The 26,190-nt window shown below is 35.4% G+C and overlaps 1 protein-coding gene across 1 annotated transcript; it reads left to right on the forward strand.

The window, feature by feature from the left end:
- Positions 1-3,201: 3,201 nt before the first annotated feature.
- Positions 3,202-4,191, forward strand: LOC142235581 (uncharacterized). The gene has a single exon (XM_075306842.1). The coding sequence runs from the start codon at positions 3,202-3,204 to the stop codon at positions 4,189-4,191; it is 990 nt and encodes a 329-aa protein (XP_075162957.1).
- The last annotated feature ends 21,999 nt before the right edge of the window (positions 4,192-26,190 follow it).

Consider the following 26,190-nt stretch of genomic DNA (forward strand, 5'->3'; position numbering starts at 1 on the left):
CACTGCAATTACCCTAGTGCAGTTAGCCAAAACAACAACAGCAACGGCAGACGGGAAAGGCAATATATATCAACAGCTTAACAGCAAAAAGCAGCAAGAATCCACTAAAACTCCAATTAACCCGGATGACCAGCGTTCCAAATTATATGTTTTCAACAATCAAATTAGAAAAAGTTAGATGCGCAAGCAAATATTTAGTATACAAAAAAAGCGACCAGCCGATAAATAAAAATGCGCTCACTCAGCCATAGGGTTGCCAACTTTTTTCACTTTCTTAATGAAACAATGTTAAATTTTAGGCTACAACAAAAAAATTACATTTTCCCCTTTATGGAAATTTATTTCGTTCACTAAATTTATTTTTATTTGCGTTTTAATGCTATGTCAATATTTTTCGTATACGCGTTTGGTTCGAGTATGAAAGTAACACGGTAAATGGTTTGATCTCTTCAGTAGCCAATTTCCTATCTTCCTAGAGTTTATTGTCTTTGGTTGTAAGCATTGGTTTGCCAATATACATCAATAGTAAAGTGTTATACAGTTGCCGTTCAACTTGCTATACACACGTACGCACACAGCTGTTAAATACGTTCGAACTGCATACACGTTGGTTTATTAGCGTGGGTCGCTTACGGCGCGAAATTATAAAAATATTTTTTTGCAAGTTCAATTGAGAGAAGTATTTATTGTTGATTCCTACGGATATCGGTCGTTTACTATTATCGTTCGTGTTACGTGGTAGTGTACCCTACGGTCGGTCGATATAAACAATAAAATAACAGTATTTATTATATATTATATTATTTTAATATTGACATATTTGAGTTTCCACGAAACTTTTTGATTTTTATATTATTGTTGTTGTTGGACCTTACCGTTTGGTAGCGTGCATCTTACAGTCCGTGCACCCTACAATCGGCCAAGTTGACATTTTACAATTTAAAGTTCACGACTTTTTATTGTTTTGTAATTTTTCCATTTGGCAAGTGATATTCACGATACACTTGCACAAATTTTGTGTATCTACGTACACTGGGAGAAATTTTGGATAATATATACACTGAGAGAACCTCTCTCGTAATATATAAAGTTTTCAATTTTTTCGATAATTCGCCACGCGAAAATCATTCTTTGATACACTGAAAATATTTTTTGTATTCACGATACACTTGCAAAAATCTTTTGGTGCACAGGGTACACTGGGAAAAATATTGTAATATTTTCCAAATAAAGATTTTGCATATATTTCGCCACGCGAAAAAGGATTTCTTGTATTTACGATACACTTGAAGAAACTTTACGTGTTTTCATAAACTTAGAGAAAATTTTCGCCAATTTTTAAAAAAAGTTAAAATACTTATAATTTACCTTACAGAGCTAATTTTAGCTGGTATTTCCAATACACTGTAAGGAAAGTGGTGTATCGACGATACACTGTAAAAAATTGGTTGTACTCCGTACACTGTGAGAAATTTTCTGATCTCATTTTTTTTGTTTTTGTGGTAATTACGTTACCTTGTTCACATTTGTGGTACTTTCGGTACACTGCGAAAAATATTGTGTGTTGACGATACACATTTCGCATACACTGGAAAAAAATGCATTTTCATTTGTTCGACGGCAAATCGAAGTAGCGTTTGGATCGATTTATACTCTTTTCGAGAGTTTTGGACATCACGTGTCAATTTTTTCGCCCTTTAAGTTTGACAGAGGCAGTCGCCACTGCTGACAGCAAATATGATATGGCTTATAATTGTTATCTGAACGTTATGGAAGCAATCCAACGTAAATTGGATGCACTACGTGCACCATCTAGGCATTCTGCTAAATCGCCTCGATTGGAGGACCAAACATCACTTTTGAATGTTTCTCATAGGTCCGATGAGTCACGCGGCTCTTCCATCAGCTCTAGGGGAGACAATAGTTCCTCCCACAGTCTCAATCTACCGCCTTGTGATATAGATATTTTTGGCGGCGATTTTCTTAATTGGCCGACATTTAGAGATTTCTTTACAGCGGTATACATTAACAATAGCCGACATTGCGATATTGAGAAATTGTGTCATTTGCTCAAGAAGACCAGTGGCGAAGCTCGCGAGGTTGTTTCGAAATTTCCGCTCACGCATAGAAGCTTCGCTCTTGCGTGGAAGTCACTAAGGGGTACTTACGACAATACCCGCCTATTGGTGAACCACCAACTCAAATTATTATTCGATTTACCAGTCTTGGAGTCTGAGACCAGTTCAGGACTGAAGAAACTACAACGTGGTATCTCGACATGCATTTCGACAATGTCCATCTACGATGTGGCCACTGACGATTGGGATCCCATCCTCGTCTTTTTATGCCTTCAGAGGTTGCCGAAATGTACTGTTACACTTTGGGAACAGAGTATTAAGGACAAGTCTGCTTTGTCTTCTTGCTCAGATTTTGACTTCTTTCTCACGGAAAGAATCCAGACATTGACATGACTTCGCGATATCCGCGGCATTGACGCCAGGCCTCCGGCCAACAAAAGAATTCGCTCGCATTTCCTTCCTCCCAATTCTCTCCTGACAGATTATGCGTTCTCTGTCGACGACAGCATCACTTCAGAACGTGTTCTAGGTTTCATAATCTTTCAGTTCTTGAGAGGATGAATATTGTTAAGCGCCATCAGTGCTGCATGAATTGTCTGTCCCGCAGACATGTTGCAGCTAATTGTCCCAGCGCATATGATTGCGGTAAATGTAGTAGAAGACACCACACTCTTCTGCACAGGGATATATCAAATGATCCCATAACTGCTCCGGTCGTTTCCGCACCGCTTATACGAAATACCGAGGTGGTATTGTTGGATGCCGATCAGCCTTCTACGTCGACTGGCATTGTGTCAGGGACGTCGAGTAGACAGGTATTCCACATTTCACGTAGTGGAAATGTATTATTGGGAACTGCAATGGTGAATATCGTTCACCAGGGTATGACGTACCCTGCTAGGGCCCTAATAGATCCAGCTTCGGAATCCTCCTTCATTACGGAGGGGCTTCGGAACCGGCTGGGACTTAATACGTCTTCGACTTCGGCTCGAGAAAACTTTGTTCGCTTTTTATTGGTACGCCACTGGATGAGTCGCTCCTACTGGAGTCTGCGGCATTGGTTCTTCCGAGCCTTTCCGGCAATCTGCCATCATTTACTGTAGATCGTGATATCGTGTCTAGTATGCCAAATCTACGTTTGGCTGACCCCAATTTATTTGTTTGTCGTCCTGTTGACCTGCTTTTGGGCGCGGATCTTTATCCGAAAATTGTGTTGGAGGGTACGCGAACGAATATTTTGGGATCATTACTAGCACAAAACACAGTCTTCGGTTGGGTGCTAACAGGTCCCATCCCTTATCCGACTATTTCAGTCTTCACGTCTGCAGTGGACCTCCACGAGAAAAACGGTCTTGACGAGACACTTCTCCGATTTTGGGAACTCGAGGAGATTCCCCGACACCCTCTCTTATCTGCATCAGATAAGTTTTGCGAGGACAATTACAAGAGAAAGACTAGACGGGATTCTGAGGGAAGATACGTTGTTACACTTCCGCTCAAAACTGATTTCTGTGGACAAATCGATTTAGGAAATTCAAGGACGGGTTTCTTAAGGCAATTTCTTCGAAATGAGGCATCCCTCTTGCGAAAACCACAAATTAAGACTGTATATGACGACGTCATACGGGAATATTTACATTTGGGTCATATGAGGCCAGTTTCGGCTACGCCAACAGACGCCCCAGTTTGTTATCTACCTCATCACCCCGTGATTAACCCCGACAAAAGGACGACTAAGCTTCGAGTGTTTTTCAACGCCTCGAATAAGACGTCTACCGGCAATAGCCTGAATGACATTTTACATGTCGGTCCGACTCTACAAACTGACTTGGTCCTCCTCATTTTGAGATGGAGGTTGTACAAATTCGTGTACAATTGCGACATCACACAGATGTATCGCCAAATCCGAGTTGACCCGTCTCAGACCTGTCTGCAGAGAATACTATTTCGAGATTCTCCGCAAAACATTATCCAGGACTATGAGTTACAAACTGTAACGTTTGGAGTAAATTGTGCTCCATTTCTAGCCATACGGACACTGTTGCAATTGGCGGACGACACGGAGAATGTTTCCTCTTTATGTACAAGTCCTACGGAAGTGCATGTACGTTGACGACGTATTGACGGGGTACCATATTTTAAATAATGCGTCTGGTTCAAAGGGCAATATACACCACAATTCTGAGCTGTCTTCTAACATAGAACGCGACGCTATTTTACCACTACTGGTTTTAACAATGAGATTATGTGGAATGCTTTACAGGTGACACCTTGATGATAACCCAAGGTTATATTTGCAGAACTGTCTGCTTATCTACGAAAGCGGTAACTTTACATGCAACTTTTGATTTGTCCACGACATTCTCGACGAGAACTATTACTCCCCACTACGTGGAAATTATGTCGTCTTCGCGATATTCATCCGGGTACTAACGGTCGTCGCGTCCTCCCTTGTATTTGTCTACGTGAAAAATCTATGGTTCGTTGCGTTCGAATCGCAATAGATCGGACTACAAGTTGTAAGGCGACCTACGGTTTCTGGTCACCCTGACCATTATGTTAATTTGGTTTTCCCTTCTTAAATCTTTCTATATTTTCAAAAATAGAAAACATAGCAAAGATGGCTGCTACCCTTCCAGAGTCTGAGGACGACGTCCCCATGTTGGATGAGGAACGGGAGATTAATTCTAGCATCGCACCCCTTGCCGATGAACATACCATCAGTACACTGTTAGAAAAATATGTTTTTCATATGTTCCGATATAAACAAAATGTGTTTCGGGCACAATTTTGGAACACAATATATTTAAGTGCAAACATGTAATGTTCCTAAACTAACACTAAATGTATGGGACATCTATGTTAATATGTTAGTATATATTTTGTTTGGGGCATGAATGTTTCATAAAAATCATATGTGTGAATGCAAACATATATAAATTTACAAATTTCGACTAAACATAAGGGGTTTTCATAAAAATAACGAATGGGCACTATACTCTTTTTAGAGTTGGGACAGTAAAATGAAATAAGGAGGAAATAGTGAAAAATTACACAGTAAAATATATAAAAACAAAGTTTAGTTCCTCCTTATTAATAAGTAGTCCACGAGGAGTTGACGGACACCTTCAAATATAAAAGCGGACATTAAGTTCGAGTTTTGCAGCTAAAACAATTTAAAAAGTTTATTTTCTTTAAAATGAATTATTAAAGAAAAAAATAAAAGGCATTTTAGAGCGATGGTGTTAAATGCTAGTAAAAAACTGTTCACGCCTAAATAAATGTATGTTTATATTATAAAATTATTTATGTATGTTTATACTCGACTCCACGTTCTTCCTTTGTTAGAGTTTTTGAATTCCTTCCAACAGTTTTTGTTACAAAATTGTTGTTTTTGGCAATAAAAAAATAATATTTTATCCAAAAATCAGTCAATTTCGTTTATATCAAGCACTGTTACTGACTATAAATCTTTAATAACCCACATTTCGAAGTTTCATTTTAATATAGTATAAATATAATGTGTAAATTAACAAAAAAAAAAAAGTTTTCGGTCGGAGTAGGGATTGAACCCACGACCCTGTGCATGCAAGGCAGACATGCTAACCACTGCTCCACGTGGCAAACAAATGTATGTTTCTGTTAAATAATGTTATGTTTGCATGGGCTCGTGGGCGCTGCAAACTATGCTATATAAATATAACTTATAACTATAATTATCTACTGGTGACTATAACACCTCCGTAGCCCAGTGGATAGTGTGTTGGCTTACAAACTGTATGGTCCTCGGTTCGATTCTCCGTGCAGGCGAAAGGTAAAATTTAACAAGTATAAACGGCCGTAAGTTCGGCCAGGCCGAATCTTATGTACCCTCCACCATGGATTGCGTCGAAACTTCTACGAAAGACTGTCATCCACAATCGAATTACTTGGGTTGTGGTATCTTAAATCGTTTTCTAAATTGTGAGTTAGTCCATTTAGACAAAAAAGATATGTTTAGGTAAGTCTATAAATAATTAGGAATCGATATGGACTTTTGCACGGTATGTAGGGAGCCAGAATTAAAATAAGGGGGTCGCTTATATCGGGGCTATGTACAATTATTGATATGGACCAATATTTGTGTGATTGGGGATCGATTTATCTGAGGGCCATATATAACTATAGACCGATATGGCCCTAGTTAGGCATGGTTGTTAACGACCATATACTAGCACAATGTACCAAATTTCAACTCACTCGGATAGGGAGCCACCGTGGTGCAATGGTTAGCATGCCCGCCTTGCATACACAAGGTCGTGGGTTCGATTCCTGCTACGACCGAACACCAACAAGTTTTTCAGCGGTGGATTATCCCACCTCAGTAATGCTGGTGACATTTCTGAGGGTTTCAAAGCTTCTCTAAGTGGTTTCACTGGAATGTGGAACGCCGTTCGGACTCGGCTATAAAAAGGAGGTCCCTTGTCATTGAGCTTAACATGGAATCGGGCAGCACTCAGTGATAAGAGAGAAGTTCACCACTGTGGTATCACAATGGACTGAATAGTCTAAGTGAGCCTGATACATCGGGCTGCCACATAACCTAACCTAACCTAACCTAACTCACTCGGATGAAATTTGCTCCTCCAAGAGGCTCCAAAACCAAATCTCGGGATCGGTTTATATGGGGCTATGTATAATTATGGACTGATATGGACCACTTTTGGCATGGTTGTTAAATATCATATACTACCACCACGTACAAAATTTCAACCAGATCGAATGAATTTTGCTTCTCGAAAAGGCATCGGACCGGCTTATATGGGGGCTATATATAATTATGGACTGATATGAACCAATTCCTGTATGGTTGTTGGATACCATATACTAACATCACATACAAAATTTCAACCTAATCGGATGAATTTTGCTCTTCCAAGGGGCTCCGGAGGTCAAATCTGGAGATCGGTTTATATGGGGCCTATATATAATTATTGACCGATTTCGACCAATTTTTGCATGGATATTTAAGGCCATATATTAACACCACGTACCGAATTTCAACTGAATCAGATGAATTTTGGTCTTCCAAGAGGCTCCGGAGGTCAAATCTGGTGATCGGTTTATATGGGGGCTATATATAATTATGGACCGATGTGGACCACTTTTTGTTTGGTTGTTAGAGACCATATACTAACACCATGTACCAAATTTCAGCCGGATCGGATGAAATTTGCTTCTCTTAGCGGCCTCGCAAGCCAAATCGGGGGATCGGTTTATATGGGGGCTATATATAATTATGAAGCGATGTGGACCAATTTTTGCATGGTTGTTAGAGACCATATACTAACACCATGTACCAAATTTCAGCCGGATCGGATGAAATTTGCTTCTCTTAGCGGCCTCGCAAGCCAAATCGGGGGATCAGTTTATATGGGGGCTATATATAATTATGGACCGATGTGGACCAATTTTTGCATGTTTATTAGAGACCATATACTAACACCATGTACCAAATTTCAGCCGGATCGGATGAAATTTGCTTCTCTTACAGGCCTTGCAAGCCAAATTTGGGGGTCCGTTTATATGGGGGCTATACGTAAAAGTGGACCGATATGTCCCATTTGCAATACCATCCGACCTACATCAATAAGAACTACTTGTGCCAAGTTTCAAGTCGATAGCTTGTTTCATTCGGAAGTTAGCGTGATTTCAACAGACGGACGGACGGACGGACGGACGGACATGCTCAGATCGACTCAGAATTTCACCACGACCCAGAATATATATACTTTATGGGGTCTTAGAGCAATATTTCGATGTGTTACAAACGGAATGACAAAGTTAATATACCCCCCATCCTATGGTGGAGGGTGTAAAAAAATTATAAAAGTGAATAATTTCTTCAACATTATTTTTATTACAGAAAAAGGTGTCAAGAACTAAAATATTTCGCGGAAGTGAAAATTACGAATATGTTAGGGAATGAGCACAATCGTCTTTGGGAAAAATTCTTCCAAGCATATAATATTTTTGGGCTCAAAATGCTTCCAAACATATAATATGTTCACATAAAACAAACATATTAATGTTTCGGCAGTATCCAATAATATATGTGCTTCCTGCAAAATATGTTTGGAACATATGTTAAAGAAGCGATTTTTTTTGAGGGTGTACGACTACTGATTCTGCCATTCTGGCCGACAATGTTGCAACAGCAACCAATAAAAAACCGTTGACGACGGCTTCTGGAGTTCCTCCAGGAGAATTATTTGTGGCTTCGCCATCCTTTTCGGCACCAGTCGGAAGAACCAGGGCTCGAGTATATCGACATGTACGCATGGCATCATTCACGTGATTTCAAGCCGATGCGCGTTTAACGAAGGCTGCGGACCGTAGCGCTTCACAAAATGAGACCACAAATATACTCTAGCCCCGGTCACCCATGGGCCCAACTCACAATGTTTGGGTGGGTTATTTCGGGTCCATGCAACATATAATTGGGTGTAAGACAATCTTCAATTGTCTTCCGACTTAACGAGTCCTCGACACCCGGCTCTTCCGAGTCAAATTTATTTGAAATTTAAAAATCGATCGGGCTTAACGAGTCCATTTACGATCGCGTGCTTGACGAGCACATTTGTAAATATGAATTTGTTTTTGAAAAAATGAAACATGAATTGGAAACCATAACAAGAAAAAACAGAATTGAACTAAAATAAAATGCTCATTTTTATACCCTCCACCATAGGATGGGGGGTATATTAACTTTGTCATTCCGTTTGTAACACATCGAAATATTGCTCTAAGACCCCATAAAGTATATATATTCTGGGTCGTGGTGAAATTCTGAGTCGATCTGAGCATGTCCGTCCGTCCGTCCGTCCGTCCGTCTGTTGAAATCACGCTAACTTCCGAACGAAACAAGCTATCGACTTGAAACTTGGCACAAGTAGTTGTTATTGATGTAGGTCGGATGGTATTGCAAATGGGACATATCGGTCCACTTTTACGTATAGCCCCCATATAAACGGACCCCCAAATTTGGCTTGCAAGGCCTCTAAGAGAAGCAAATTTCATCCGATCCGGCTGAAATTTGGTACATGGTGTTAGAATATGGTCTCTAATAACCATGCAAAAATTGGTCCACATCGGTCCATAATTATATATAGCCCCAATATAAACTGATCCCCCGATTTGGCTTGCGAGGCCGCTAAGAGAAGCAAATTTCATCCGATCCGGCTGAAATTTGGTACATGGTGTTAGTATGTGGTGTCTGACAACCATGCAAAAACTGGTCCATATCGGTCCATAATTATATATAGCCCCCATATAAACCGATCCCCCGATTTGGTTTGCGAGGCCTCTAAGAGAAGCAAATTTCATCCGATCCGGCTGAAATTTGGTACATGGTGTTAGTATATGGTCTCTAACAACCATGCAAAAATTGGTCCACATCGCTTCATAATTATATATAGCCCCCATATAAACCGATCCCCCGATTTGGCTTGCGAGGCCGCTAAGAGAAGCAAATTTCATCCGATCCGGCTGAAATTTGGTACATGGTGTTAGTATATGGTCTCTAACAACCACACAAAAATTGGTCCACATCGGTCCATAATTATATATAGCCCCCATATAAACTGATCACCAGATTTGACCTCCGGAGCCTCTTGGAAGACCAAAATTCATCTGATTCAGTTGAAATTCGGTACGTGGTGTTAATATATGGCCTTAAATATCCATGCAAAAATTGGTCGAAATCGGTCAATAATTATATATAGGCCCCATATAAACCGATCCCCAGATTTGACCTCCGGAGCCCCTTGGAAGAGCAAAATTAATCCGATTAGGTTGAAATTTTGTATGTGATGTTAGTATATGGTATCCAACAACCATACAGGAATTGGTTCATATCAGTCCATAATTATATATAGCCCCCATATAAGCCGGTCCGATGCCTTTTCGAGAAGCAAAATTCATTCGATCTGGTTGAAATTTTGTACGTGGTGGTAGTATATGATATTTAACAACCATGCCAAAAGTGGTTCATATCAGTCCATAATTATACATAGCCCCATATAAACCGATCCCGAGATTTGGTTTTGGAGCCTCTTGGAGGAGCAAATTTCATCCGAGTGAGTTGAAATTTGGTACATTGTGCTAGTATATGGTCGTTAACAACCATGCCTAACTAGGGTCATATCGGTCTATAGTTATATATGGCCCTCAGATAAATCGATCCCCAATCACACAAATATTGGTCCATATCAATAATTGTACATAGCCCCGATATAAGCGACCCCCTTATTTTAATTCTGGCTCCCTACATACCGTGCAAAAGTCCATATCGATTCCTACACTGAAAAAACAGTGAACCCACCAGGAAAGATAACTTTCGATTAATTTTAGAAAATTTTGAATTTTTTTAGAAAATTTTAACTAAACAGTATTACAAGCGCTGGCATCACTCCGATATGGTAAAAATAAGTAAATATTTTTCGACAAATTCAAGAAAATTTATTAGACATAACTAAGTTTTTGCACTTGTTAAAGAAAATTTTGTAGTTTTAAGAGAAATCTTGGAGTTCAAAATTGCAAGAATGTCTTTAGTGCCATACGAAGTTCATGATGGACACATTTTTGGTAAAATTTACAAATTTAAGGAAATAATGAACTATTTTGTGAGAAATACGAAATTAGGAAACCTTTATGCTTTATTTTTGTATAATTTTTTCCTGTGTTTTAGTTCATTTAACTAACGTACGCAAAAAATTATTTGAGTAAAGTAAACTTTTTCCAAACATAATGATTCTATGAACTAATATAAAGTTAAATTGGCTTTAGTGAAATAGAGAGTTCACTTTTTTTTGAGTGTAATTATTTATAGACTTACCTAAACATACCTTTTTTGTCTAAATGGACTAACTCACAATTTAGAAAACGATTTAAGATACCACAACCCAAGTAATTCGATTGTGGATGACAGTCTTTCGTAGAAGTTTCGACGCAATCCATGGTGGAGGGTACATAAGATTCGGGCTGGCCGAACTTACGGCCGTTTATACTTGTTGTTAACTAAAATGTACATCATGTATACTTTCATTATTTAAGTGTAACTATTAATTTATGTTTTAAACTTTGCAACATGGCTGGATGTTGCAAGGCGGGCGGCAATGTTTAAGTTCAAATCCCGTTTTCTTAGCTTTTGTTAAATCATATAATAATTGTCAAGTATAATCCCGCCGTTAGGATTTGTCTATACCTTTTCTGCCTTTCGGTACGAAAATAAGGACATTTTCTAACGTCAAATGTCATCAACCCCCGCCTCTCGGCATTCAAGCTTTTTGACATTCTTACTTTTGAGACTCTCTCGCTGCTACGAAGGTAAATATTGTTTGATGAACAATAATTTATTAAATAAAGCCCATACATTTTGGTTCAAATTCTAAACCAGTGCCTTTTTATTTTTCTACTTTTATGCCACGCATTCACTTTTTTTGAAATCAAATTAGTTTGAATGCAATTTTTTGTTATCATATAGCTTGTGTGTACAGAGAAAATTTATTTTGTGAGATTGAAAAAATATTTGCTTTGTACGTCACGTTTACATCGACAAAGGAAGCTTGTATTTTGTTTTATTTTTGTGATTTGTAATTATTACAGCCAAGAAAGGTTTAAATTTATGGTATTGCTGTGGAACGCGAACTATATTATATATACTAAATTAAGGAGGAATTGGGGGCTTTCATCTCTCATTCATCCTATTGAGAAAGTTTAGTAATTTTGATTCGCGTATATAACTTTTATTGAGGAAGCGAAGTGGGCATGATGGCGTATGCGTATTATAGGTTAAGCTTGCTCACGGTTTTGTGTTGACCGTTACGTATACGTCATATGAGAAATTGGCATAATTTAAACATCTATATTGCAAATCTCAAGCACAATTATAAAGACGAATTATTTATGATTTACCGCTTCATAAGAAAATAATCATAAGGCAAGCAACAATTTGGACAACAAGATTTTAATAATACTACCAATAAAATAGACGAATTATCTACATAAAAAATGTCACATTTAAACTTATACTAATTTGTCAAGAGTGAATATTTCATATCTAATTATACAATTATTTCTCGAGCTTTATGGACAGATATAGATTAAGGAACATGGTTAATAGAGCCATTGACAAGAAAACGCCAGATACAAATCTATACACGCCTGGACTGTACATGTTTCGGTTCGGGCGAATGAACCTTTCCACAGCCTTTAGTATAGATCTGGCTGGGAGAGATAACTCAATTTTGGACCCTTTATGCTAACTCCTTATGGAGAAAACATTTGGGAAATTTCCTCTTACAAATTGAATCATCTTTTCTCCCACTGTACATCATCTTTTCATATAACTTACAAGTCCCTTAATCTTATTTTTATTTCGTTTTGTTACATAGTAATGCAGCAACACGAAATTTATTTTTAGAAAGCTAATTTGTTAGAATTCACCTAAGTGGTGAACAGTCGAACAATGCTTATTGTTTCTGCAGTCAACTACAACATATGACAATTAACAGAAACTGGTTTCCAGGATACAACAACAATTCTAACGCGTACATTAGTCGTGTTTTTCCTAGTTTTACGACGGGCTCATCGTTGCTTATTATATTACATGTTAGCCTGATACCGAAACAGGCAATTGACGTCCAAATGCATTATATCTAATTATACAATTATTTTTCGAGCTTTATGGACAGATATAGATTAAGGAACATGGTTAATAGAGCCATTGAAAAGAAAACGCCAGATACAAATACAATTGCCTGTTTCGGTATCAGGCTAACATGTAATATAATAAAGTGAATATTTCATTATTAAAAATAAGCCACCAGAATCTAGAAGAGACAACAGGCCTGCGGTCAACGATGGACATAATTGTCTGGTAAGTTAGTAAGATTTTTGTTTGTAAATATTCACTAATTTTGTTTACTACTTACATATAGACATTAAATTTAAATTTTATATAATACATATTTATTCCTTTTAATTTTCATATCTACATTTTACATTATTTTTAATATTTCTTTAAACAATTAGTTTTTATTATACACATTTTTTTAATATTATGTTTAATTCGGTCCACAATCTTGTTTATCCTATATTAAATATATAAGCGATTTAAAAATGAATTAGATTAGTTTTTTTTCATTGCACGAAAGACTCGGACTACAATTGAGCACTATCAAAAAGGGCTATCCAATGACTCATTGGGTGACAACATTGGAAGGGAGGGTAAAGATTACGAGAGTCGATTACATCTATGACCTCATTACACGGGCGAAAGAGACTGTTTTTCATATGTTTGGGTATAAACATTATATGTTTGGAACTCAAATTTTTAAACACAATATTTTTGAGTGCAAACATATAATGTTCATAAACTAGCATAATATGTTTGGGACATATATGTTAATATGTTAGAACATATTATGTTTGGGACATAAAATGTTTGTAAATATAATATGCTTGGATTCAAGCATATATTAATTTAGAAATAGCCCATAAACATATATGTGTTTACAAAGAGAGACAAAGTGTATGCTGGAAGTAAAATAATGAAAGTAACCAATTGGCGCATTACAAATATATATACACAAAGAAAATTTCATTAAATATAGGAAGAATACTACGTGTGAATATAACCAAGTATAAATTTACATATTATGAGTAAACATATATATGTTGTGATATAAGACTTCGCCAAAAATTGTATATGCTTAAGTAAAATATTAAAATGAGTATTCGGAGAGAATATTCATTCGGAACCAAGATAAAATATATTTGAAAAAAAAGGAGCATGAGTTTTGTTTATCATTTTCGCATTACGGGCACAATTTTTTTGTTTCGTCAAAACAAATCGGAACGTGGGACGAGTAAGTCAAAATATTCAAACAAAGGTAATTAAAGGGATCTTCATAAAAACTAATGAAAGGGCACTATACACTGAACAAAACGCATGTCCGGTTCCAAAGATTGTGTCTCCACTTTAACAATTTTGGTATTGATTCCGAACCAAAGAAGCGGAGAATACAAGTAAGGATGCTTTTAAGACACAATTCTCTTTTAAAAAGGGGTTTTGTGTACATGACTCTACGAAGTACATTTCAATTTGTCGCTTTTTCAGCTTTTTTTCATATGCTATAAAATGTCCGTTAAAAACAAGACTTCCAGTAGAAATTATGCTATGTTTCAAGTAAAAAATGTCTTTAAAATAAAGTATTGAAAAACATATTCTATTTTTAATGATTTTTGCCTTGTAGTCAAGATGCAAAAATGCAACAAATTTAAAGACAGTTTCATTAATTTTAAAGAATTTTTCTGAATTATTAAACTCAAGTTGACCTTAGTACAAAAATTCATGTTATGATACCCATTTTTAAGTCAAATCACTTAATTATAACGACAATACGACTTCATTGAAAGTATCGACCTTTGAACATGGAAAAAATTTTATATTAGAGAAATGCGTCTTCTAAGCTAAGCAAAAGTTGTATTCTTATTTTAAGGACATGAACTCTTTGGCCTCACGACAATATTTTTTCAGTGCACTCTTTTTAGAGTTGTGAAAGTAAAATGAAAACAGGGCGTAACAGTGAAAAATTAAACAGTAAGATCTATAAAAACAAAGATTACTTCCTCTTTATTAATGAGTAGTCCAAGAGGAGTTGACGGATTTTTTAGAAAATAAAAGCGGGCATTGAGTTCGAGTTTTGCCGCTAAAATTATTTCTCATTTTAGCGGCAAAACCAGAATAACATTACAACTTTTTCCGGTAAATTGTATTATAACATGGTGGGGAAAGATCCAAAGCAACAATTGAATAAGTTTATTTCCTTTAAAAGAAATTATTAAAGAATAGTAAAAGGGTAAACATGGCCATTTTAACGCGATAATACCAATTTATACCGGCCTTAAGAATTAAATTAAGTACAAAATTATTCGTTAATAAAAATTCATATTTATTTGTATTTCTAAATTAATGGTGTTACATGCTAGCAAACAATTGTTCACACCAAAATAAATTTATGTGCTGTTGTAAAATTACTGTTTAGAATTTAAATATAATGTGCTTTTGAATGGTTATCGTTAACCTTAGGATTCGATGGAAAAATATTTTTATATACAGTAATCCCTCGATTTACGTCGTCTCGGTTTACGTTGTTTCGATTTACGTCGTCGAATTTTTTGTTCCATCAAACTTCGGTTTACGTCGCAATTCGATTTACGTCGTCGATTTTTTTGCCCACTTGATCAGAAACGCCTTCCATACGTAAAATAACTATCAACGATGATGACCTCGAAACATTTTTTTCTGAAATTCTTACCGAAATTACTGAATTACCTTTATTTTTGAAGTTTTTTAGTATGTACACGCACATACATACATAAATGGACTTAGGAGTAAGTATGAGCAATTGTTAATTCGGTTTACGTCGTTTCGACTAACGTCGTCAAATTCCGGAACCAATCACGACGTAAATCGAGGGATTACTGTACTCGAATTCACGTTCTTCTTTTGTAAGAGTTTTTGAATTTCTTCGAAAATTTTAAACTTGTATACAAAAATCTTTATTTGTTACACAATTTTTATTTTTGCAATAAAAAAATAATATTTGATTTGAACTCAGTCCATTTCGTTTATATCAAGCACTTTTCTTTTCTGACTTTAAGTCTTTTATAAGACACACTTAACAGTTTCGTAGTAAAAATTTAATATAATAGTATGTAATGTTGAACACCTTTTCGGGATATTCCGAACGTATCTGGAAAAAAAAATAATAATAATAAAAAATTGGTGTTGGTCGAAGCAGGGATTGAACCCAGGACCCCTGTCACGCAAGGCGGACGACCAACCACTGCTCCACGCTGCCAACAAATGTATGTTTAACAATATTATGTTGTTAAACAATGTTATGTTTGCATCGGCTCGTGGGCGCCGCAATCTATGCTATATAAATATAACTTATAACGATAATTATCTCTTGATGACCATAACAGCTACGTAGCCCAGTGGTTAGTGTGCTGGCTTACAAACTGTGTGGTCCGCTGTTCGAATCCCCGTCCGGCAAAAGGAAAATTGAAAAAAATTATAAAATTTAATAATTTCTTCTACAATGTTTGTATTACAGAAAAATGTGCTAAGAACTAAAAAAACTCATGGAAGTGAAAAAAAATGTGAGGCAATATACAATTAGGCAGAAAAAAATTTTTAGAACAATATTCTTTGGGAGAAAATTCTTCTCAGCATATAATATTCTTGGGTCCAAAATGCCTCCAAACATATTATATGTTCACATAATAACATATAGTTTTTTGGAAGACAACATTATTGAATTTGGATGGAAAAATACAAAATGTTTGGAACTTAGACTACCCAAACATATTATATTGTTCAGACCAATATGCTTTCAAACATATTATATATTGGAAGAAATCAAACATATAAATGTTTGGGCAATAACCAAAAATTTATATGCTTGAAGCAAAATATGTTTGGGAGTATATGTTACAGAAGCGATTTTTTTGAGGGTGTACACACCAGTATGCCTAACATCTTTTCTATCATTAAAATACTTCCGTGTATGTTACAAGCTAGACGTTATGCAAGGTTCGCTAGCTAAGATTTAATTTTGTAACAGGTTAGAATGTATTTTCTTCTAAACAAAAAAATCCACCCCATTCCACTGAGTACGGTCGGCAAATAAAGGTAGCGCGAATGTTTAGAAGAGGTACCATAAAATCGACCGTTACAATAATTAAATGGCGCCCAACGTTGGGGCTCAACGGCTATATATCGCGAAAAAAAATTGTCATTACACCATTAAAAATGAGTACATTTTTACTCTTCGTCGTTGTCCCAAATATTGTTATACTATCTTTTCCGAGGTGACGTTGACAGCTTTTGTTACTTTTAGGTTGTTTATATTTTTTTCAATTTTTTTTTTTTGATACTCACAGAATTGAAAACAAATTGATTTTAAATTCCTCTATCTAAATTTAGACCACTAACTGCACTGTTGGAGATTTCGGAGCTTGAATGATAACTTGGGCACGGACTTGCAGTGACGCGAAATGGTATAATTCGCAGATGGGTGTCTTATTGTATGCAATGCAATATTTTGCTCTATGTTTTGTTTTTTTTGCTTGATTTAATTTCTTTAATTAGGAGTACTGGTATACTAAATATTTAAATTTTGATCGTGCTTATTGTTATTCCGAGTTTAGTAGTGGAGTTAAATAAATATATATATATATATATATATATATATATATATATATATATATATATATATATATATATATATATATATATATATATATATATATATATATATATATATATATATATATATATATATATATATATATATATATATATATATATATATATATATATACATATACATATATATTATTAAAGATATAACACATAGTCGCGAAAATTTTTTGGAAATGGAACATCCGGCAAACGTTAGCTTTACTGTTGATATGAGTAATAATGACTCAGTTTTACAGAGCACAAGAGGTGCCGTTGATAAGAGACGTCTTAATTCTCAAAATCGTGGTAGCAATGATGGGGCCGGAGATGCTGATAGAAGATATAGACAAATTATTTTGGAATCATTGGCTAGTTTTCGAGGAGAAATTAGCGAAAATATTTCATCAGAGCTTTGCACATTAGTGGAAAATTTGAATTCACATCTTAATATAAACTCTGACTTACACAATGAACAGACTAGACCTGAACACAACTACTAATCTACAGACTTTGACAGTGGGAGCTCCGACTTCCACTGCTGACCCGCATAACGAAAATACAGAGAAAATTTTAAACATAATCCGAAATTGGCGTTTGAAGTTTTCAGGCTTTGGCAATCAAATGTCAATTGATGAATTTATATACAGAATAAACATTTTGACATCCACTAATCTGATAGGTGATTTTGAGCTCTTGTGCAAGCATGCACATAACCTATTCAAAGGGAAAGCATTACAGTGGTACTGGCGATACCATCGCCAAAATTACGATATCAATTGGACTTCCCTAACAAATGCATTGAGAAAACAATACAAAGTGGACTATACCGATTTTGACGTAATGAATGATATACGAAACCGTAAAAAAATTAATTGAGACCTTTGAGGAATACTTAGACATTATTCATGTTATGACCGACAAACTAAGGAACCCTATTTCTGATGCAGACTTGAGTGAGATTCTTCTGTGAAATTTAAGAATCGAGATTCGACATGAGCTGTTGCATATGAATATTACTAGTGTATCAGATCTTCGGACGGCTGTAAGGAGGCATGAACGATTTATGAAAGACGCGAAGGGTTTTGAACATAAGAAATTTGTAAAGAGAAATATCGCTGAAATAAGGGACCAAATTGAGGATAAAATTATTAGCGAAAATAACATTTATAATGATATAGCGTGTGCAGCCATAAAGGGATATAAAATGTTGGAACTGTGATAAAATAGGGCATTCATTCATTGACTGTATGCAGCAGAGGAGAATTTTCTGCTATGGATGCGGTCTTATACGGTGTTCTCACCAAGCATGTTTTGGGGTTTGAAATGTTTTCCCTTTATAAGCACTTCAAAACGAGTCGTTTTCGCTATACTAAAAAACAATTTCAAAACACAAGTTTTCCTCCAAAACACGTCAATTTTAGAATGTGAAACCACCTAATTTGGAATATACCCCGAATAACATACCCTATTCAAAATATATGTCAAAATATTGAAATAAGTTTCATAAAAAAAGAATAAACAAATGCTTTTAAGAACATGGACATGTGAAAATACCAAAAAAAAAAAATGTTTCCTTTTGCGCTCGCGGTAATTATTTGAACATTGGTTGGATATATGTGAATTTCGAGTAAATGTGAATTTCTTGTTTACATGGTAACTGTCAAACTAAAAGATCTCAACCCGGTGTGAACGGTGAAATATTTGGGAAAAACGAATGAGGAAAACGAGTCGGTGGGAACATAGCATTAAGGATAATTTCAAACCCACCTGCTCCAATTGTGCTAATAGGAAGCAGGGAAACGGACGGATGTCCGTCAGTAGAAATACGGGCATCCGAGATGTGTAAAGACAATGCAAATGATGACGTTAACAGATGAATCCATTACAAAGACCCTACCATATCCGCCTTCAGGAATACCAAAAGGCTAGGGCTAGAATTTTTAACGAAAGTAAAAGAAAGATTAGATCTTCAACACGCATTCGGCAGAATTACTTAAAAAGAAAGGCATATAAGTTATGTGTAATATCACCAATTATTGACAAAGATATGGACAGTAGGCCATTTATAAATTTGAATATTCGCGGCAAGACTTATTGCGGCTTGTTAGACAGTGGAGCTAATAGATGTGTGATTGGAGGGAAACTCTCTAGTGAAGTGTGTGTTTGGGATGGTTTTCGAAAATGTGTTGGGAGCGTACAGCAGATGGTAAGAGTCAGCTTGTATTAGGAACAGTGACCATTGAAATCAAATTTCAAGGACAAGTCAAGGATATTGAATTTTTAGTGGTACTGGTACCGTCAATACGCATGACGTCATATGTGGCTACGACTTTTGGGTATCTTTCGGTTTGAAGATTTCTATGCCTTCGGTATGCGGAATAAACACTTTAAATATTGACTCGGATAAACTTGTACTAACAGATGAACAGCGCTATAGAATAGAAAGGGTAGTGTCAGCATTTTCTGATTCGGAAATTGAGGGGCTTGGTTGTACATCATTGATTGAACACGTCATTGACACCGGAGACGCCAACCCATAAAACAACGCTACTACCCTATATCACTTGCGGTGCAGAAATTACTTTATGTGGAACTGGATCGAATGATCTCATTGGGGTTCATAGAGGAGCCGCCAAGTTCGCCATGGTCTTCTCCGGTAGTAGTTGTTGTGAAACCAGGAAAGGTAAGGATGTGCGTGGATAGTAGAAAATTAAATATGGTCACAATAAAAAATGCTTACCATATTCCCAACATAGATGGACTGCTGGCAAGACTTCCTCCAGTTTATTGTATATCGATAATAGATCTAAAAGACGCTTTTTGGCAGGTAAAACTGGAGGAAAGCTCTAAAGCGAAAACACTATACCAATTTACACGAATGCCATTCAGATTGTGTAACGCTCCGCAGACATTATGTAGGTTAATGGATCAAGTAATTCCACACAATCTACGTACTCACGATCTACTCGTTGTTTCCAAGGACTTTAATAAACACTTAAGTCGTTTGATGGAGATTGCCATGCAGCTTCGCAAGGCAGGACTTACGATAAACGTTAAGAAAAGTAATTTTGGTTTATCCAGAGTAAAATATTTAGGCTATGTTGTAGGGAATGGTACTTTGGAAGTCGATGATGAGAAGGTTCAGGCGATTAAGGACATACCTGCACCAAAAAGCATCAAAGAACTTAGAAGATTCCTTGGAATGACAAGTTGGCACAGACGTTTTATTCGTAATTTCTCCATAATCACCTTCCCCTTGACGGAATTGTTCGCGAAAAAGAAGACTTTTGTATGGACAAATGAGGCCCAAGCTGCTTTCGACGAACTGAAAGAAAAGCTTACAAGTGCTCCTGTCATGGTTCACCCAAACTATGAAAAACCTTTTTTCAATGCGAAAAAGAAGACTTTTGTATGGACAAATGAGGCCCAAGCTGCTTTCGACGAACTGAAAGAAAATCTAACAAGTGCTCCTGTCATGGTTCACCCAAACTATGAAAAACCTTTTTTACAATGCGACGCCAGCACATACGGAGTTGGGGCTGTATTGGCACAAAAGGATGAGGATGGTAACGAGAGACCCAATGCGTACATGTCTCAGAGATTTAACAAGGCTCAAAGATATTACACTATGACCGAACTGGCATGTCTAGCGATTGTTTTAGCAGTTCAGAAGTTCAGAGCTTATATAGAGATGAAAGAGTTTAAGGTGGTGACCGACCATGCAAGCCTTAAGTGGTTAATGTGACAGCGCGACTTATCTGGTCGTTAGCTAGATGGTCATTGAAATTGCAGCATTTTGATTTCACCATCGAACGCCACCGGGGAAAGAAAACATTGTGCCGGACACTTTATGGCGAGTTCACGAAGGAAAAGACTTCGTGGATGCGATCGAGCTACAAACATTACCAGCTATAAATGTTGATTCTAGATATTTCGACAGTGATGATTTTTCCAAATTGAGTAGAAATGAGGTGCCGGCCTTCAAAGTCGTTGACAAATTTATATACAAACGGACCAAATTTCTGAAGATAACAGTGACGAGTCACAATCGTGAAAACTTCTTGTACCATCTCAACTAAGAAAACAGGTTATATTTACTGCTCATAATTTACCAATGCGGCTCATGGAGGCATTGGTAAAACCTTGGAAAGAGTGAGGCGTAATTTTTATTTGCCTAGAATCTGCACAGACGTAAAGGATTATAATCAAGATTGTGATGTTTGCAAAACATCTAAGTCGCCTTCGACAACTATGAGACCACCATTAGGCCAATTTATTAAAACAAAACGATGCTTTCAAAGATTTTATATTGACCTTATAGGGCCACTGTCCAGGACCAAAAAAGTTGTTATAGACATATTGATAATATTGGATCATTTCTCCAAATTTACTTTTTTGCGACCTTTACGAAAATTTTGTTCAAAAGAAATCATTGACTATCTCCGAAAAGATATCTTTAATTGTTTCGGAGTTCCGGAAACGATTTTAACGGACAATGGGACACAATTTCGTAGCAAGGACTTTAAAGTATTTTTGAAGAATTTTTGGGTCACGCAAACGTTCACGTCTTTTCACAGTCCTCAGACTAATGCAAGCGAGCGTGTTAATCGCTCAATTAACGAGGCATTGCGATCATATATTCGACACGACCAACGTGATTGGGATGTGTATCTCGACAGTATAAACTGTGCGTTAAGAAATAGTATCCATCAGACAACAGAGAAGACTCCGTAACAGATTGTTTTTGGACAATCAATGATTTTGAATGGAAAGGAGTACGAAATACTGAAAAGACTACAACTTTTAAATGAGACAGATATACATATTGGAAGGGATGATGAGTTCACTTTACTACGAGATGAGATTCGTGAACGGGTTCGTAAAGCATACGAAAAGAATGCTCTATTGTATAACTTAAAGGCTAGGAAAAAAGAATTTTCCGTCGGACAACATGTCATCAGAAGAAACTTTGCTCAAAGTTCTAAAGTTAATACATTTAATAGCAAACTTGCTCCAGTTGGAGTAAACGCAGAGGAACAGTCAGTTACGAACTTCGGGACTTAGAAACTGGAAATACAGGTATATATCATGCAAAGGATATATGGACTTAGAAAGTGAATCAGTCTTTTAGACTTTGCAGCCCCAAAGCCTGATTTTGAGGAGGGGGTGATATGTAAGCACGTTGTAGTGTACTGTACAAATACTTTGCATATATACATTTTTTGAAATCAAGTTACTTTGAATGCAATTATCATATAGCTTGTGTGTACAGAGACAATTTATTTTGTGAGATTGAAAAATATTTGCTTGGTACGTCACGTTTACATCGACAAAGGAAGCTTGTATTTTGTTTTATTTTTGTGATTTGTAATTATTACCAGCCAAGAAAGATTTGAATTTATGGTATTGCTGTGGAACGCGAACTATATTATATATACTAAATTAAGGAGGAATTGGGGGCTTTCATCTCTCATTCCTCATATTGAGAAAGTTTAATAATTTTGATTCGGGTATATAAATTTTATTGAGGAAGCGAAGTGGACATGATTGCTTATGCGTATTATATGTTAAGCTTGCTCACGGTTTTGTGTTGACCGTTACGTATACGTCATATGAGAAATTGGCATAATTTAAACATCTATATTGCAAATCTCAAGCACAATTATAAAGACGAATTATTTATGATTTATCGCTTCATAAGAAAATAATCATAAGGCAAGCAACAATTTGGACAACAAGATTTTAATAATACTACCAATAAAATAGACGAATTATCTACACCAAAAATATCACATTTAAACTTATACCTAATTTGTCAAGAGTGAATATTTCATTATTAAAAATAAGCCACCAGAATCCAGAAGAGACAACAGGCCTGCGGTCAACGATGGACATAATTGTCTGGTAAGTTAGTAAGATTTTTGTTTGTAAATATTCACTAATTTTGTTTACTACTTACATAAAGACATTAAATTTAAATTTTATATAATACATATTTATTCCTTTTTATTTTCATTTCTACATTTTACATTATTTTTAATATTTCTTTAAACAATTAGTTGTTATTATACACATTTTTTTAATATTATGTCTAATTCAGTCCACAATCTTGTTTATCATATATTAAATATATAAGCGATTTAAAAATAAATTAGATTAGTTTTTTTTCATTGCACGAAAGACTCGGACTACAATTGAGCACTATCAAAAAGGGCTATCCAATGACTCATTGGGTGACAACATTGGAAGGGAGGGTAAAGATTACGAGAGTCGATTACATCTATGACCTCATTACACGGGCGAAAGAGACTGTTTTTCATATGTTTGGGTATAAACATTATATGTTTGGAACTCAAATTTTTAAACACAATATTTTTGAGTGCAAACATATAATGTTCATAAACTAGCATAATATGTTTGGGACATATATGTTAATATGTTAGAACATATTATGTTTGGGACATAAAATGTTTGTAAATATAATATGCTTGGATTCAAACATATATTAATTTAGAAATAGCCCATAAACATATATGTGTTTACAAAGAGATTCAAAGTGTATGCTGGAAGTAAAATAATGAAAGTAACCAATTGGCGCATTACAAATATATATACACAAAGAAAATTTCATTAAATATAGGAAGAATACTACGTGTGAATATAACCAAGTATAAATTTACATATTATGAGTAAACATATATATGTTGTGATATAAGACTTCGCCAAAAATTGTATATGCTTAAGTAAAATATTAAAATGAGTATTCGGAGAGAATATTCATTCGGAACCAAGATAAAATATATTTGAAAAAAAAGGAGCATGAGTTTTGTTTATCATTTTCGCATTACGGGCACAATTTTTTTGTTTCGTCAAAACAAATCGGAACGTGGGACGAGTAAGTCAAAATATTCAAACAAAGGTAATTAAAGGGATCTTCATAAAAACTAATGAAAGGGCACTATACACTGAACAAAACGCATGTCCGGTTCCAAAGATTGTGTCTCCACTTTAACAATTTTGGTATTGATTCCGAACCAAAGAAGCGGAGAATACAAGTAAGGATGCTTTTAAGACACAATTCTCTTTTAAAAAGGGGTTTTGTGTACATGACTCTACGAAGTACATTTCAATTTGTCGCCTTTTCAGCTTTTTTTCATATGCTATAAAATGTCCGTTAAAAACAAGACTTCCAGTAGAAATTATGCTATGTTTCAAGTAAAAAATGTCTTTAAAATAAAGTATTGAAAAACATATTCTATTTTTAATGATTTTTGCCTTGTAGTCAAGATGCAAAAATGCAACAAATTTAAAGACAGTTTCATTAATTTTAAAGAATTTTTCTGAATTATTAAACTCAAGTTGACCTTAGTACAAAAATTCATGTTATGATACCCATTTTTAAGTCAAATCACTTAATTATAACGACAATACGACTTCATTGAAAGTATCGACCTTTGAACATGGAAAAAATTTTATATTAGAGAAATGCGTCTTCTAAGCTAAGCAAAAGTTGTATTCTTATTTTAAGGACATGAACTCTTTGGCCTCACGACAATATTTTTTCAGTGCACTCTTTTTAGAGTTGTGAAAGTAAAATGAAAACAGGGCGTAACAGTGAAAAATTAAACAGTAAGATCTATAAAAACAAAGATTACTTCCTCTTTATTAATGAGTAGTCCAAGAGGAGTTGACGGATTTTTTAGAAAATAAAAGCGGGCATTGAGTTCGAGTTTTGCCGCTAAAATTATTTCTCATTTTAGCGGCAAAACCAGAATAACATTACAACTTTTTCCGGTAAATTGTATTATAACATGGTGGGGAAAGATCCAAAGCAACAATTGAATAAGTTTATTTCCTTTAAAAGAAATTATTAAAGAATAGTAAAAGGGTAAACATGGCCATTTTAACGCGATAATACCAATTTATACCGGCCTTAAGAATTAAATTAAGTACAAAATTATTCGTTAATAAAAATTCATATTTATTTGTATTTCTAAATTAATGGTGTTACATGCTAGCAAACAATTGTTCACACCAAAATAAATTTATGTGCTGTTGTAAAATTACTGTTTAGAATTTAAATATAATGTGCTTTTGAATGGTTATCGTTAACCTTAGGATTCGATGGAAAAATATTTTTATATACAGTAATCCCTCGATTTACGTCGTCTCGGTTTACGTTGTTTCGATTTACGTCGTCGAATTTTTTGTTCCATCAAACTTCGGTTTACGTCGCAATTCGATTTACGTCGTCGATTTTTTTGCCCACTTGATCAGAAACGCCTTCCATACGTAAAATAACTATCAACGATGATGACCTCGAAACATTTTTTTCTGAAATTCTTACCGAAATTACTGAATTACCTTTATTTTTGAAGTTTTTTAGTATGTACACGCACATACATACATAAATGGACTTAGGAGTAAGTATGAGCAATTGTTAATTCGGTTTACGTCGTTTCGACTAACGTCGTCAAATTCCGGAACCAATCACGACGTAAATCGAGGGATTACTGTACTCGAATTCACGTTCTTCTTTTGTAAGAGTTTTTGAATTTCTTCGAAAATTTTAAACTTGTATACAAAAATCTTTATTTGTTACACAATTTTTATTTTTGCAATAAAAAAATAATATTTGATTTGAACTCAGTCCATTTCGTTTATATCAAGCACTTTTCTTTTCTGACTTTAAGTCTTTTATAAGACACACTTAACAGTTTCGTAGTAAAAATTTAATATAATAGTATGTAATGTTGAACACCTTTTCGGGATATTCCGAACGTATCTGGAAAAAAAAAATAATAATAATAAAAAATT

The sequence above is a fragment of the Haematobia irritans genome, chromosome 4 (genome assembly GCF_050003625.1).
Source record: "Haematobia irritans isolate KBUSLIRL chromosome 4, ASM5000362v1, whole genome shotgun sequence".
Classification (NCBI taxonomy): Eukaryota; Metazoa; Arthropoda; class Insecta; order Diptera; family Muscidae; genus Haematobia; species Haematobia irritans.